The sequence below is a fragment of the Oncorhynchus tshawytscha genome, unplaced genomic scaffold, assembly GCF_018296145.1.
Source record: "Oncorhynchus tshawytscha isolate Ot180627B unplaced genomic scaffold, Otsh_v2.0 Un_contig_3359_pilon_pilon, whole genome shotgun sequence".
NCBI classification, from domain to species: Eukaryota; Metazoa; Chordata; class Actinopteri; order Salmoniformes; family Salmonidae; genus Oncorhynchus; species Oncorhynchus tshawytscha.
Window position 1 is genome coordinate 12,501 of NW_024609482.1, and position 14,751 is coordinate 27,251.

Sequence of the window (14,751 nt, forward strand, 5' to 3'; positions counted from 1 at the left end):
TGTCGTCTCCTTCTCTCTGTCTATGTGTTTATATGTGCAGTATCCAGGTAGCTTCCTTTTCCAAAGATCTAGATGTCTCATTTAAAAACAAAACATTTTTTTAAATGGGGGGCTCGATCTAATTTAACTTCCTTTTCCAATGCTCTAGATGTCTCTTTTTTTTTAAATGGGGGGGGGCTCGATCTAATTTAGCTTCCTTTTCCAAAGATCTAGATGTCTCTTTTACAAAAGCATTTTTTTAAATGGGGGGATCTAATTTAACTTCCTTTTCCAATGCTCTAGATGTCTCTTTTTTTTAAATGGGGGCTCGATCTAATTTAACTTCCTTTTCCAATGCTCTAGATGTCTTTTTTTTTTAAATGGGGGGGCTCGATTTAATCCGTAACGCTGAAGTTCAGCGCTATATGAAATACAAAAGGCAACATTCCCGAGTTCGTGGAGACCGCATTCACGGTAAACGCTGCGTAATGTGGACTCAATCAGAAATGACATTCACATTTCAAGCAGGCCATAGGACCACTGATCTCCGGCGATGCTGATTGAATAGAGTCCTTGGTGACGGTTTGTGTTTGTTGATGTTTTCACTGAAGAAAGCGTGGATGACGCAACGCCTTGTTTAATCAACTCATGAACGTCTGATACTTAATTACTGTGGGATGTTTCTCCCACAAGATTATCTTTGATTCATAATTCAAATCTCCTAAAGGGGGTTGGGGTTGAAAGGGGTTGAACGGTGTTGGGGTTGAAGAGGGTTGAAGGGTGTTGAAGGGTGTTGAAGGGGGTTGAAGGGTGTTGAAGGGTGTTGGGGTTGAAGAGGGTTGAAGGGTGTTGAAGGGTGTTGAAGGGTGTTGAAGGGTGTTGGGGTTGAAGAGGGTTGAAGTGTGTTGAAGGGTGTTGAAGGGTGTTGGGGTTGAAGGGTGTTGGGGTTGAAGGGTGTTGAAGGGTGTTGGGGTTGAAGGGTGTTGGGGTTGAATGGTGTTGGGGTTGAAGGTGGTTGAAGGGGGGATTGATGGGGGGGTTGAAGGGGTTGAAGGGGTTTGAAGGGGTTGGGGTTGAAGGGATTTGAAGGGGGTTGGGGTTGGGGTTGAAGGGGGTTGAAGGGGGTGGGGTTAAAGGGGGTTGAAGGGGTTGAAGGGGATTGAAGGGTGTTGGGGTTGAAGGGTGTTGAAGGGTGTTGGGGTTGAAAGGGTGTTGAAGGGGCTTGAAGGGGGATGGGGTTGAAGGGGTTGGGGTGGAAGGGGGTTGAAGGGGGTGGGGTTAAAGGGGGTTGAAGGGGGTTGAAGGGGATGGAAGGGTGTTGGGGTTGAAGGGTGTTGAAGGGTGTTGGGGTTGAAGGGTGTTGAAGGGTGTTGGGGTTGAAGGGGATTGAAGGGTGTTGGGGTTGAAGGGGTTGAATGGTGTTGGGGTTGAAGGAATTGAAGGGGTTGAAGGGTGTTGAAGGGGTTGGAGTTGAAGGGGGTTGAAGGGTGTTGAAGGGGATTGAAGGGGGTTGAAAGGTGTTGGGGTTGAAAGGTGTTGGGGTTGAAAGGGTGTTGGGGTTGAAAGGGTGTTGGGGTTGAAGGGTGTTGGGGTTGAAAGGGTTTGTACCAAATGTACAAATAACAATGAGTTCATTCTTTGTTCCTCATGAGGTCTTGTAGTTCACCATCGTACTCAGTCACACGACTAGAGGTTAACAGATAATTACCTTCATGGCTTCACTCAGTCTGTTAGCAAAGTACTGTTGTTTGTTCTCAAAGCACTCCACTGCAAAAAACAAAGCAGAAAAGAGAACAGATTGAAATCACCTCAACTTTGTTTCTGATATCCTCTCTGGATCTGTCACTTCCTGTTGTTCTTTCTAAAGGGTTCCTGGTAAGGAGGCTGCCTGCAGTGTATAGGCACAGATCCACAGTTTGTTTCTTAAGGGCACAACATCCCTTGAAATCAAATGATGTTTTCTTCAAACAACTTGCAATTACTGTTAATAAGGAATGCATCGACCGAGGGCCCATCTGGTACAAATAGGAGGGAAGGAGAGGAGGCAAGGTGGAGAGGAGTAGAGAACCCCCCCCCTTCCACACTTCTTTCCTCTCACTGCCAGTTGTAATACGGTTCATAGACAACCTGACGGCAGAGAGAGACCAACAGAGAGAAAGGGAGAGAGACAGAGACACAGAGAGAGGGAAAGGGAGAGAGACGCAGAGAGAGAAAGGGAGAGAGACAGAGACAGAGACACAGAGAGAGAGAAAGGGAGAGAGACAGAGACACAGAGAGAGGGAAAGGGAGAGAGACAGAGACACAGAGAGAGGGAAAGGGAGAGAGACAGAGACACAGAGAGAGAGAAAGGGAGAGAGACAGAGACACAGAGAGAGGGAAAGGGAGAGAGACAGAGACACAGAGAGAGAGAAAGGGAGAGAGACAGACACAGAGAGAGAGAAAGGGAGAGAGACAGAGACACAGAGAGAGGGAAAGGGAGAGAGACGCAGAGAGAGAAATGGAGAGAGACAGAGAGAAAGGGAGAGAGACAGAGACACACAGAGAAACATAGATACACAGGAGACACACAGAAAGAGAGAAAGGGAGAGAGAGAGTCACACAGAGAGACACAGAGAGAGATAGAGTAACGCATAAACGGCAGAAGTGGAGTCTTGAGTGAGTGACACAGACATTCTGGCATGGAGACAGGAGCCTCATACATTATCAATGGACAGGTAATGTTATGCTGAAGAGATTAAACGGATAGATCATTCTGGAACTAGTCAGAGAGGAGTTGATTGGCTTTATAGAAGTGTGTTAGAAACAAGGGAGATGTTTAGAAGTTAATGTAGAGGTAAGAGTATCTAATGTAGAGGTAAGAGTATCTAATGTAGTAGTAAGAGGAGCTAGAGGAGCTAATGTAGAGGTAAGAGTATCTAATGTAGAGGTAAGATTATCTAATGTAGTAGTAAGAGGAGCTAGAGGAGCTAATGTAGAGGTAAGAGGAGCTAATGTAGAGGTAAGAGTATCTAATGTATTGGTAAGAGTATCTAATGTAGAGGTAAGAGTATCTAATGTAGAGGTAAGAGTATCTAATGTAATGTATCTAATGTATTGGTAAGAGTATCTAATGTAGAGGTAAGAGTATCTAATGTAGAGTTAAGAGTATCTAATGTAGTGGTAAGAGGAGCTAGAGTATCTAATGTAGAGGTAAGAGTATCTAATGTAGTGGTAAGAGTATCTAATGTAGAGGTAAGAGGATCTAGAGGAGCTAATGTAGAGGTAAGAGTATCTAATGTAGAGGTAAGAGTATCTAATGTAGAGGTAAGAGGAGCTAGAGGAGCTAATGTAGAGGTAAGAGTATCTAATGTAGAGGTAAGATTATCTAATGTAGAGGTAAGAGTATCTAATGTAGAGGTAAGAGTATCTACTGTAGTGGTAAGAGTATCTAATGTAGAGGTAAGAGTATCTAATGTAGTAGTAAGAGGAGCTAGAGGAGCTAATGTAGAGGTAAGAGTATCTAATGTAGAGGTAAGAGTATCTAATATAGAGTTAAGAGTATCTAATGTAGTAGTAAGAGGAGCTAGAGGAGCTAATGTAGAGGTAAGAGGAGCTAATGTAGTGGTAAGTGTATCTAATGTAGTGGTAAGAGTATCTAATGTAGAGGTAAGAGAAGCTAGGAGAGCTAATGTAGAGGTAAGAGGAGCTAGAAGAACTAATGTAGAGGTAAGAGTATCTAATGTAGAGGTAAGAGTATCTAATGTCGAGGTAAGAGTATCTAATGTAGAGGTAAGAGGAGCTAGGAGAGCTAATGTAGAGGTAAGAGAATCTAATGTAGTTGTATGAGTATCTAATGTAGAGGTAAGTGTATCTAATGTAGAGGTAAGAGTATCTAATGTAGTTGTACGAGTATCTAATGTAGAGGTAAGAGTATCTAATGTAGAGGTAAGAGTATCTAATGTAGTAGTAAGAGGAGCTAGAAGAGCTAATGTAGAGGTAAGAGTATCTAATGTAGTAGTAAGAGGAGCTAGAATAGCTAATGTAGAGGTAAGAGTATCTAATGTAGAGGTAAGAGTATCTAATGTAGTAGTCAGTGTATCTAATGTAGAGGTAAGAGTATCTAATGTAGTGGTAAGAGTATCTAATGTAGTATTAAGAGGAGCTAGAGGAGCTAATGTAGAGGTAAGAGTATCTAATGTAGTGGTAAGAGTATCTAATGTAGTGGTAAGAGTATCTAATGTAGAGGTAAGAGTATCTAATGTAGTAGTAAGAGGAGCTAGAGGAGCTAATGTAGAGGTAAGAGTATCTAATGTAGAGGTAAGAGTATCTAATGTAGAGGTAAGATTATCTAATGTAGTAGTAAGAGGAGCTAGAGGAGCTAATGTAGAGGTAAGAGTATCTAATGTAGTGGTAAGAGTATCTAATGTCGAGGTGAGAGTATCTAATGTAGAGGTAAGAGTATCTAATGTAGTGGTAAGAGGAGCTAGAGGAGCTAATGTAGAGGTAAGAGGAGCTAGGAGAGCTAATGTAGAGGTAAGAGTATCTAATGTAGAGGTAAGAGTATCTAATGTAGTGGTAAGAGGAGCTAGAGGAGCTAATGTAGAGGTAAGAGGAGCTAGAGGAGCTAATGTAGAGGTAACAGTATCTAATGTAGTTGTACGAGTATCTAATGTAGAGGTAAGAGGAGCTAATGTAGAGGTAAGAGTATCTAGTGTAGTGGTAAGAGTATCTAATGTAGAGGTAAGAGTATCTAATGTAGAGGTAAGAGTATCTAATGTAGTGGTAAGAGTATCTAATGTAGAGGTAAGAGTATCTAATGTAGAGGTAAGAGTATCTAATGTAGTGGTAAGAGGAGCTAGAGGAGCTAATGTAGAGGTAAGAGTATCTAATGTAGAGGTAAGAGTATCTAATGTAGTGGTAAGAGTATCTAATGTAGAGGTAAGAGTATCTAATGTAGTGGTAAGAGGAGCTAGAGGAGCTAATGTAGAGGTAAGAGTATCTAATGTAGAGGTAAGAGAAGCTAATGTAGAGGTAAGAGTATCTAATGTAGAGGTAAGAGTATCTAATGTAGTGGTAAGAGTATCTAATGTAGTGGTAAGAGGAGCTAGAGGAGCTAATGTAGAGGTAAGAGGAGCTAGAGGAGCTAATGTAGAGGTAACAGTATCTAATGTAGTTGTACGAGTATCTAATGTAGAGGTAAGAGTATCTAATGTACTAGTCAGTGTATCTAATGTAGAGGTAAGAGTATCTAATGTAGTGGTAAGAGTATCTAATGTAGTAGTAAGAGGAGCTAGAGGAGCTAATGTAGAGGTAAGAGTATCTAATGTAGTGGTAAGAGTATCTAATGTAGAGGTAAGAGTATCTAATGTAGTAGTAAGAGGAGCTAGAGGAGCTAATGTAGAGGTAAGAGTATCTAATGTAGAGGTAAGAGAAGCTAATGTAGTGGTAAGAGTATCTAATGTAGTGGTAAGAGTATCTAATGTAGAGGTAAGAGTATCTAATGTAGTGGTAAGAGGAGCTAGAAGAGCTAATGTAGTGGTAAGAGTATCTAGTGTAGAGGTAAGAGTATATAATGTAGTGGTAAGAGTATCTAATGTACTAGTCAGTGTATCTAATGTAGAGGTAAGAGTATCTAATGTAGAGGTAAGAGTATATAATGTACTAGTCAGTGTATCTAATGTAGTAGTAAGAGGAGCTAGAGGAGCTAATGTAGAGGTAAGAGTATCTAATGTAGAGGTAAGAGTATCTAATGTAGTGGTAAGAGGAGCTAGAAGAGCTAATGTAGTGGTAAGAGTATCTAGTGTAGTGGTAAGAGTATCTAATGTAGAGGTAAGAGTATCTAATGTAGTAGTAAGAGGAGCTAGAGGAGCTAATGTAGAGGTAAGAGTATCTAATGTAGAGGTAAGAGTATATAATGTAGTGGTAAGAGTATCTAATGTACTAGTCAGTGTATCTAATGTAGAGGTAAGAGTATCTAATGTAGAGGTAAGAGTATATAATGTAGTGGTAAGAGTATCTAATGTACTAGTCAGTGTATCTAATGTAGAGGTAAGAGTATCTAATGTAGAGGTAAGAGGAGCTAATGTAGAGGTAAGAGTATCTAATGTAGTGGTAAGAGTATCTAATGTAGAGGTAAGAGGAGCTAGAGGAGCTAATGTAGAGGTAAGAGTATCTAATGTAGAGGTAAGAGTATCTAATGTAGAGGTAAGAGTATCTAATGTAGTGGTAAGAGTATCTAATGTACTAGTAAGAGTATCTAATGTAGTAGTAAGAGGAGCTAGAGGAGCTAATGTAGAGGTAAGAGTATCTAATGTAGAGGTAAGAGTATATAATGTAGTGGTAAGAGTATCTAGTGTAGTGGTAAGAGGAGCTAGAGGAGCTAATGTAGAGGTAAGAGTATCTAATGTAGAGGTAAGATTATCTAATGTAGAGGTAAGAGTATCTAATGTAGAGGTAAGAGGAGCTAGAGGAGCTAATGTAGTGGTAAGAGTATCTAATGTAGAGGTAAGAGTATCTAATGTAGTGGTAAGAGTATCTAATGTAGAGAGTAAGAGTATCTAATGTAGAGGTAAGAGTATCTAATGTAGAGGTAAGAGTATCTAATGTAGAGGTAAGAGTATCTAATGTAGAGGTAAGAGTATCTAATGTAGAGGTAAGAGTATCTAATGTAGAGGTAAGAGTATCTAATGTAGTGGTAAGAGTATCTAATGTCGAGGTAAGAGTATCTAGTGTAGTGGTAAGAGGAGCTAGAGGAGCTAATGTAGAGGTAAGAGTATCTAATGTAGAGGTAAGAGTAGCTAATGTAGAGGTAAGAGTATCTAATGTAGTAGTAAGAGGAGCTAATGGAGAGGTAAGACTATCTAATGTAGAGGTAAGAGTATCTAATGTAGAGGTAAGAGGAGCTAGAAGGCTAATGTAGAGGTAAGAGTATCTAATGTAGTGGTAAGAGTATCTAATATCGAGGTAAGAGTATCTAATGTAGAGGTAAGAGGAGCTAATGTAGTGGTAAGAGTATCTAATGTAGTGGTAAGAGTATCTGATGTAGAGGTAAGAGTATCTAATGTAGAGGTAAGAGGAGCTAGAGGAGCTAATGTAGAGGTAACAGTATCTAATGTAGTTGTAAGAGTATCTAATGTAGAGGTAAGAGTATCTAATGTAGAGGTAAGAGTATCGAATGTAGAGGTAAGAGTATCTAATGTAGAGGTAAGAGTATCTAATGTAGTAAGAGTAGAGTAAGAGTATCTAATGTAGTGGTAGTCTAATGTAGAGGAGTAAGAGGAGCTAGAGGAGCTAATGTAGAGGTAAGAGTATCTAATGTAGAGGTAAGAGTATCTAATGTAGAGGTAAGAGTATCTAATGTAGTGGTAAGAGGAGCTAGAGTATCTAATGAGAGGTAAGAGTATCTAATGTAGAGGTAAGAGTATCTAAATGTAAGAGTATCTAATGTAGTGGTAAGAGGAGCTAATGTAGTGGTAAGAGTATCTAATGTAGAGGTAAGAGTATCTAATGTAGAGGTAAGAGTATCTAATGTAGAGGTAAGAGGAGCTAGAGGAGCTAATGTAGTAAGAGGAGTAAAGAGTATCTAATGTAGAGGTAAGAGGAGCTAATGTAGAGGTAAGAGTATCTAATGTAGAGGTAAGAGTATCTAATGTAGAGGTAAGAGTATCTAATGTAGAGGTAAGAGGAGTAAGGATATCTAATGTAGAGGTAGAGAGTATCTAATGTAGAGGTAAGAGTATCTAATGTAGAGGTAAGAGTATCTAATGTAGAGGTAAGAGTATCTAATGTAGAGGTAAGAGGAGCTAGGAGAGCTAATGTAGAGGTAAGAGGAGCTAGAAGAGCTAATGTAGAGGTAAGAGTATCTAATGTAGTGGTAAGAGTATCTAATGTAGAGGTAAGAGTATCTAATGTAGTGGTAAGAGGAGCTAGAGGAGCTAATGTAGTAATAAGAGTAAAGAGGTAAGAGTATCTAATGTAGTGGTAAGAGTATCTAATAGAGGTAAGAGTATCTAATGTAGAGGTAAGAGTATCTAATGTAGTGGTAAGAGGAGCTAATGTAGAGGTAAGAGTATAATGTAGAGGTAAGAGTATCTAATGTAGTGGTAAGAGTATCTAATGTAGAGGTAAGAGTATCTAATGTAGAGGTAAGAGTATCTAATGTAGAGGTAAGAGGAGCTAGAGGAGCTAATGTAGAGGTAAGAGTATCTAATGTAGAGGTAAGATTATCTAATGTAGAGGTAAGAGTATCTAATGTAGAGGTAAGAGTATCTACTGTAGTGGTAAGAGTATCTAATGTAGAGGTAAGAGTATCTAATGTAGTAGTAAGAGGAGCTAGAGGAGCTAATGTAGAGGTAAGAGTATCTAATGTAGAGGTAAGAGTATCTAATATAGAGTTAAGAGTATCTAATGTAGTAGTAAGAGGAGCTAGAGGAGCTAAATGTAATGTAGTGGAGGTAAGAGTATCTAATGTAGAGGTAAGAGAAGCTAGAGGAGCTAGAAGAGCTAATGTAGTGGTAAGAGTATCTAATGTAGAGGTAAGAGTATCTAAAGGTAAGAGTATCTAATGTAGAAGAGTAAGAGAGGTAAGAGTATCTAATGAGAGGTAAGAGTATCTAATGTAGTGGTAAGAGTATCTAATGTAGAGGTAAGAGTATCTAATAATGTAAGAGGAGTAGGTAAGAGCTAATGTAATAAGTATCTAGTAGTAAGTATCTAAGTCTAATGTAGAGGTAAGAGTATCTAATGTAGAGGTAAGGTAAAGTATCTAATGTAGAGGTAAGAGTATCTAATGTAGAGGTAAGAGTATCTAATGTAGAGGTAAGAGATCTAATGTAGTAAAGAGGTAAGAGCTAATGTAGAGAGCTAATGTAGAGGTAAGAGTATCTAATGTAGAGGTAAGAGTATCTAATGTAGAGGTAAGAGCTAGAAGAGCTAATGTAGTGGTAAATCTAATGTAGAGGTAAAGAGCTAGCTAATGTAGTGGTAAAGAGTATCCAATAGGTAAGAGTATCTAGAGGTAAAGAGCTAGAGGAGCTAATGTAGAGCAAGAGTATCTAATGTAGTATCTAATGTAGAGGTAAGAGTATCTAATGTAGTAAGAGTAAGAGGAGCTAGAGAGTATCTAATGTAGAGGTAAGAGTATCTAATGTGTAAGAGTATCTAATGTAGTGGTAAGAGTATCTAATGTAATGTAACTAGAGGTAAGAGTATCTAATGTAGAGGTAAGAGTATCTAATGTAGTGGTAAGAGGAGCTAATGAGAGAGTAAGAGTATCTAATGTAGAGGTAAGAGTGGTATCTAATGTAGTGGTAAAGAGTAATCTAATGTAAGAGTATCTAATGTAATATCTAATGTAGGTAAGAGTATCTAAAGAGAGCTAGAGGATCTAATGTAGAGGTAAGAGTATCTAATGTAGAGGTAAGAGTATCTAATGTAGAGGTAAGAGTATCTAATGTAGAGGTAAGAGTATCTAGAGGAGCTAATGTAGAGAGTAGCTAATGTAGAGGTAAGAGTATCTAATGTAGAGGTAAGATTATCTAATGTAGAGGTAAGAGTATCTAATGTAGAGGTAAGAGTATCTAATGTAGAGGTAAGAGTATCTAATGTAGAGGTAAGAGTATCTAATGTAGAGTAAGAGAGCTAGAGAGCTATCTAATGTAGAGGTAAGAGTATCTAATGATTATAGTAGTAAGAGGAGCTAGAGGAGCTAATGTAGAGGTAAGAGTATCTAATGTAGAGGTAGTATCTAAGTAGTAGTATCTAATGTAAGTAGAGGTAAGAGCTAGGTAAGAGTATCTAATGTAGAAGAGTAAGAGGAGCTAAGAAGAGTATCTAATGAGTATCTAATGTAGAGGTAAGAGTATCTAATGTAGAGGTAAGAGTATCTAATGTGTAAGAGGAGCTAGGTAAGAGTATCTAATGTAGAGGTAAGAGAGGTAAGAGTATCTAATGTAGAGGTAAGAGGAGAGCTAATGTATAAAGAGTATCTAATGTAGAGGTAAGAGTATCTAATGTAGAGGTAAGAGTATCTAATGTATCTAATGTAGAGGGTAAGAGAGGTAAGAGTATCTAATAATAAGAGGAGCTAGAAGAATGTAGAGGTAAGAGTATCTAATGTAGAGTAAGAGTATCTAATGTAGCTGGTAAGAGTATCTAATGTAGAGGTAAGAGTATCTAATGTAGAGGTAAGAGTATCTAATGTAGTAAGTATCTAATGTAGAGGTAAGAGAGTAGCTAATGTAGAGGTAAGAGTATCTAATGTAGTGGTAAGAGTATCTAATGTAGAGGTAAGAGTATCTAATGTAGAGGTAAGAGGAGCTAATGTAGAGGTAAGAGTATCTAATGTAGAGGTAAGAGTATCTAATGTAGAGGTAAGAGTATCTAATGTAGAGGTAAGAGTATCTAATGTATCTAATGTAGAGGTAAGAGGAGCTAGAGGAGCTAATGTAGAGAGAGCTAATGTAGAGTAAGAGTATAATGTAGAGGTAAGAGTATCTAATGTAGAGGTAAGAGGAGCTAATGTAGAGGTAAGAGGAGTAAGAGCTAATGTAGAGTAACAGTAAAGAGTATCTAATGTAGAGGTAAGAGTAGCTAATGTAGAGGTAAGAGTATCTAATGTAGAGAGTATCTAATGTAGAGGTAAGAGTATCTAATGTAGTGGTAAGAGTATCTAATGTAGAGGTAAGAGTATCTAATGTAGAGGTAAGAGTATCTAATGTAGTGGTAAGAGGAGCTAATGTAGAGAAGAGTATCTAATGTAGTGGTAAGAGTATCTAATGTAGAGAGTAAGTATCTAAGTAGATAGCTAATGTAGAGGTAAGAGTATCTAATAGAGGTAAGAGAAGCTAATGTAGAGGTAAGAGTATCTAATGTAGAGGTAAGAGTATCTAATCTAAATGTAAGAGGTAAGAGGTATCTAATGTAGAGCATCTAATGTAAGAGTATCTAATGTAGAGGTAAGAGTATCTAATGTAGAGGTAAGAGTATCTAATGTAGTGGTAAGAGTATCTAATGTAGAGGTAAGAGTATCTAATGTAGGTAAGAGTATCTAATGTAGTGGTAAGAGTATCTAATGTAGTGGTAAGAGTATCTAATGTAGTAAGGTAAGAGTATCTAATGTAGTATCTAATGTAGTAAGAGGAGCTAGAGGAGCTAATGTAGAGGTAAGAGTATCTAATGTAGAGGTAAGAGTATCTAAGAGTATCTAATGTAGTGGTAAGAGTATCTAATGTAGTGGTAAGAGTATCTAATGTAGAGGTAAGAGTATCTAAATGTAAGTAGCTAATGTAGGAGCTAATGTAGAGAGTATCTAATGTAGTGGTAAGAGGAGCTAAGAGTATCTAATGTAGAGGTAAGAGTATCTAATGTAGTGGTAAGAGTATCTAATGTACTAGTCAGTGTATCTAATGTAGAGGTAAGAGTATCTAATGTAGAGGTCTAATGTACTAAGAGTATCTAATGTAGAGTAAGAGGAGCTCTAATGTAGAGGTAAGAGTATCTAATGTAGAGGTAAGAGTATCTAATGTAGTGGTAAGAGGAGCTAGAAGAGCTAATGTAGTGGTAAGAGTATCTAGTGTAGTGGTAAGAGTATCTAATGTAGAGGTAAGAGTATCTAATGTAGTAGTAAGAGGAGCTAGAGGAGCTAATGTAGAGGTAAGAGTATCTAATGTAGAGGTAGAGTATATAATGTAGTGGTAAGAGTATCTAATGTACTAGTCAGTGTATCTAATGTAGAGGTAAGAGTATATAATGTAGTGGTAAGAGTATCTAATGTACTAGTCAGTGTATCTAATGTAGAGGTAAGAGTATCTAATGTAGAGGTAAGAGGAGCTAATGTAGAGGTAAGAGTATCTAATGTAGTGGTAAGAGTATCTAATGTAGAGATAAGAGGAGCTAGAGGAGCTAAAGAGGTAAGAGTATCTAATGTAGAGGTAAGAGTATCTAATGTAGAGGTAAGAGTATCTAATGTACTAGTAAGAGGAGCTAGAGGAGCTAATGTAGAGGTAAGAGTATCTAATGTAGAGGTAAGTATCTAATGTAGTAGTAAAGGAGTATCTAATGTAGAGGTAAGAGTATCTAATGTAGAGGTAAGAGTATATAATGTAGTGGTAAGAGTATCTAGTGTAGTGGTAAGAGGAGCTAGAGGAGCTAATGTAGAGGTAAGAGTATCTAATGTAGAGGTAAGATTATCTAATGTAGAGGTAAGAGTATCTAATGTAGAGGTAAGAGGAGCTAGAGGAGCTAATGTAGTGGTAAGAGTATCTAATGTAGAGGTAAGAGTATCTAATGTATTGGTAAGATTATCTAATGTAGAGGTAAGAGGAGCTAGAGGAGCTAATGTAGTGGTAAGAGTATCTAATGTAGAAGTAAGAGTATCTAATGTAGAGGTAAGAGTATCTAATGTATTGGTAAGATTATCTAATGTAGAGGTAAGAGGAGCTAGAGGAGCTAATGTAGTGGTAAGAGTATCTAATGTAGAAGTAAGAGTATATAATGTAGTGGTAAGAGTCTCTAATGTAGAGGTAAGAGTATCTAATGTAGAGGTAAGAGGAGCTAGAAGGCTAATGTAGAGGTAAGAGTATCTAATGTAGAGGTAAGAGGAGCTAATGTAGAGGTAAGAGTATCTAATGTAGTAGTAAGAGGAGCTAATGTAGAGGTAAGACTATCTAATGTAGAGGTAAGAGTATCTAATGTAGAGGTAAGAGTATCTAATGTAGTGGTAAGAGTATCTAATGTAGAGGTAAGAGTATCTAATGTAGAGGTAAGAGGATCTAATGTAGTGGTAAGAGTATCTAATGTAGTGGTAAGAGTATCTAATGTAGAGGTAAGAGTATCTAATGTAGAGGTAAGAGAGCAGAGTAATCTAGTATCTAATGTAGTTGTAAGAGTATCTAATGTAGAGGTAAGAGTATCTAATGTAGAGGTAAGAGTATCGAATGTAGAGGTAAGAGTATCTAATGTAGTAGTCGGAGTATCTAATGTCGAGGTAAGAGTATCTAATGTAGAGGTAAGAGTATCTAATGTAGTGGTAAGAGTATCTAATGTCGAGGTAAGAGTATCTAGTGTAGTGGTAAGAGGAGCTAGAGGAGCTAATGTAGAGGTAAGAGTATCTAATGTAGAGGTAAGAGTAGCTAATGTAGAGGTAAGAGTATCTAGTGTAGTGGTAAGAGGAGCTAGAGTATCTAATGTAGAGGTAAGAGTATCTAATGTATTGGTAAGAGTATCTAATGTATTGGTAAGAGTATCTAATGTAGTGGTAAGAGGAGCTAATGTAGTGGTAAGAGTATCTAATGTAGAGGTAAGAGTATCTAATGTAGAGGTAAGAGTATCAAATGTAGAGGTAAGAGGAGCTAGAGGAGCTAATGTAGTGGTAAGAGGAGCTAATGTAGAAGTAAGAGTATATAATGTAGAGGTAAGAGGAGCTAGAAGAGCTCCTGTAGAGGTAAGAGTATCTAATGTAGTGGTAAGAGTATCTAATGTCGAGGTAAGAGTATCTAATGTAGAGGTAAGAGGAGCTAGGAGAGCTAATGTAGAGGTAAGAGGAGCTAGAAGAGCTAATGTAGAGGTAAGAGTATCTAATGTAGAGGTAAGAGTATCTAATGTCGAGGTAAGAGTATCTAATGTGTAAGAGGAGCTAGAGAGCTAATGTAGAGGTAAGAGGAGCTAGAAGAGCTAATGTAGAGGTAAGAGTATCTAATGTAGTGGTAAGAGGAGGTGAGAGTATCTAATGTAGTGGTAAGAGGAGCTAGAGGTAACAGTATCTAATGTATCTAATGTAGGTAAGAGTATCTAATGTAGAGGTAAGAGTATCTAATGTAGTGGTAAGAGTATCTAATGTAGTGGTAAGAGTATCTAATGTAGAGGTAAGAGTATCTAATGTAGTAGTCAGTATCTAATGTAGAGGTAAGAGTATCTAATGTAGAGGTAAGAGTATCTAATGTAGTAGTCAGTGTATCTAATGTAGAGGTAAGAGTATCTAATGTAGTGGTAAGAGTATCTAATGTAGAGGTAAGAGTATCTAATGTAGTAGTAAGAGGAGCTAGAGGAGCTAATGTAGAGGTAAGAGTATCTAATGTAGAGGTAAGAGTATCTAATGTAGAGGTAAGATTATCTAATGTAGTAGTAAGAGGAGCTAGAGGAGCTAATGTAGAGGTAAGAGTATCTAATGTAGTGGTAAGAGTATCTAATGTAGTAGGTAAGAGGAGCTAGAGGTAAGAGTATCTAATGTAGAGGTAAGAGTATCTAATGTAGTGGTAAGAGTATCTAATGTAGTGGTAAGAGGAGTAGCTAATGTAGAGGTAAGAGTATCTAATGTAGTGGTAAGAGTATCTAATGTAGTAGTAAGAGGAGCTAGAGGAGCTAATGTAGAGGTAAGAGTATCTAATGTAGTGGTAAGAGGAGCTAGAGGAGCTAATGTAGACAGTAACAGTATCTAATAGAGGTAAGAGAGCTAATGTAGAGGTAAGAGTATCTAATGTAGAGGTAAGAGTATCTAATGTAGTGGTAAGAGTATCTAATGTAGTGGTAAGAGGAGCTAGAGAGCTAATGTAGAGGTAAGAGTATCTAATGTAGTGGTAAGAGTATCTAATGTAGAGGTAAGAGTATCTAATGTAGTGGTAAGAGGAGCTAGAGGAGCTAATGTAGAGGTAAGAGGAGCTAATGTAGTGGTAATATCTAATGTAGTGGTAAGAGTATCTAATGTAGAGGTAAGAGTATCTAATGTAGAGGTAAGAGGAGCTAGAAGAGCTAATGTAGAGGTAAGAGTATCTAATGTAGAGGTAAGAGTATCTAATG

The 14,751-nt window shown here is 37.8% G+C and overlaps 1 protein-coding gene across 3 annotated transcripts in view; it reads right to left on the reverse strand.

Moving 5' to 3' along the window:
• The window catches only part of LOC112244283 (annexin A2-A), a 28,619-nt gene that overhangs the window by 1,940 nt on the left and 11,928 nt on the right, over nt 1-14,751 (reverse strand). For all 3 annotated transcript variants that reach the window (XM_042315491.1, XM_042315492.1, XM_042315493.1), the window contains exon 11: nt 1,688-1,746. In XM_042315491.1, the coding sequence (XP_042171425.1) occupies nt 1,688-1,746 (59 nt within the window). The remainder of the gene's footprint in view (nt 1-1,687; nt 1,747-14,751) is intronic.